This window comes from Chrysochloris asiatica, unplaced genomic scaffold (assembly GCF_000296735.1).
Source record: "Chrysochloris asiatica unplaced genomic scaffold, ChrAsi1.0 scaffold00290, whole genome shotgun sequence".
Taxonomy (NCBI): Eukaryota; Metazoa; Chordata; class Mammalia; order Afrosoricida; family Chrysochloridae; genus Chrysochloris; species Chrysochloris asiatica.
In genome coordinates this window covers 3,538,821-3,540,492 of record NW_006408808.1, presented here as the reverse complement: position 1 = coordinate 3,540,492, position 1,672 = coordinate 3,538,821, and the positions used below count along the sequence as shown (strand labels likewise).

The window sequence follows — 1,672 nt, the reverse complement described above, 5'->3', positions numbered from 1 at the left end:
GGAACTTAATAGGCGCCTGCAGCAGCGTGAGTGTGCCCGTGACGGGTACCAGCTTCTGGCGGACTGATGCTGACCCCCGCGTTCGACCTCAGCCAGGACCCCGACTTTCTCACCGTTGCCATCCGCGTGCCCTACGCTCGGGTCTCGGAGTTTGATGTTTATTTCGAGGGAGTCGACTTTAAGTTCTATGCCAAGCCCTATTTTCTGAGGTTAGTTGTGGTCGCAGGAAGGGCGGGTTTATGAGATTCAGTCATTCATTTGTTTGTAAACTGCTTAGTGAGCGAGGATGGAACCGTGAGGAAGTGGCGGTTTCACCTCTCGGTTTCACCTCATTTTAGTTTTCTGCCTCTGCTTCGGAAGTAGCTTGAGGCGTGCGTTCTAGATGCTGCGATCGCTCGTTCCCTTCGTAAATCCCACATTCGAGAGGTTTAGGAGCCTCCATAGGGGTTGGTTGAGTGCTCAGTATATAGCAGGTGAGCGCGGGGTTCCGTGGAAAAAAACACTTGTGAACAGCGGACCGCAAGGTCGACGTTTCGACTCCACCAGCTGCTCCGCGGGAGAAAGACGAGGCTGTCTGCCCCCGCAGACACTGAGCGCCTTGGAAAGCCTACACGGGGCCCCTGTTCTCGGTATTGGGGCTGTGAACCAGACAGACTTCTCCTCAGGCCATGAATTCTAGCAAAACGGAACCACGTGCTAGAAAGGCAAAGGGAACTAGCGGTGTTGGGTCACCTGCTTGGGGTCAGTGCCCTGGAGAGTACAGACGCGGGAACCCTATGGGGGACGCTGTGTCGGAATCTGTTTTGTTTTTTGTTTTTATTTATTGTTATTGTATTGTTAACAGTTAAGGAAAGTGTACCTGAAGAGGTGATGTTTGAGCCCAGACCTGAAGAATGGGAAGAAGGCGATGCTAGTGGTGGTGGTTGTTGTTAAGTGTGGTCGAGTCGGTTCCGACCCATAGCGACCCTGTATGGGGTTTCCAAGGAACAGCTGGTGAGCTTGAACCACTGACCTTGCAGTTCAGACGACTTTGCAATCTAACTCATTAGCCCACAGTGTCACACCAGGATTCCGATGCTAGTGGTGGTTGGTGGTTATGTGCCGTGGAGTTGGTTCCGACTCATAGCGACCCTGCACAGGGTTTCCGAGGCTGTAAATCTTTACGGAAGTAGAAAGCCTCATCTTTCTCCCACGAAACAGATGGTAGTTTCGAACTGCTGACCTTGAGGCTCACAACCTGAATCGTAATCAGTGCGCTGTCAGCAAACGTTTATTGAAATTTTGCTGTATGAAGGAGTCTGGGTTAGCGCTGTAGGATAAGCAAGGTAGGTTTGAACCAGAAGGTTCAGACTCCCCAGCTTCTCCTCCGAAAACCCTCTAAATGGTCGCTGTACGTCAGAGCCGACTCGAAGGCACTTAACGACAGGACTTTTATTTCTTAACTTTTTGAGAAAGTGCCATACCATTTTCCACAGCATTTTACAGCCCCATCAACTGTATAGGAGGGTCCCAGTCTCTCCATACCCTCGCCAGCATTTGTTGTTTACTGCCTGTGTGAACTTTGTCAGTCTGGGATAAGATGATTTCTCATTGTTGTTTTAACTGGCAGCTCTCTAATGGTTAGTGATCTTGGGCAATTCTTCATATGTGTCTGGGCGGCCTGAATGTCGTT

The 1,672-nt window shown here is 50.5% G+C and overlaps 1 protein-coding gene across 1 annotated transcript in view; it reads left to right on the top strand.

The window, feature by feature from the left end:
* Positions 1 to 66: 66 nt before the first annotated feature.
* SHQ1 (SHQ1, H/ACA ribonucleoprotein assembly factor) overlaps positions 67 to 1,672 on the top strand; it is a 190,571-nt gene continuing 188,965 nt past the window's right edge. Inside the window, exon 1 of the mRNA XM_006874633.1 lies at positions 67 to 209. Within this exon, the coding sequence (XP_006874695.1) occupies positions 67 to 209 (143 nt within the window). The remainder of the gene's footprint in view (positions 210 to 1,672) is intronic.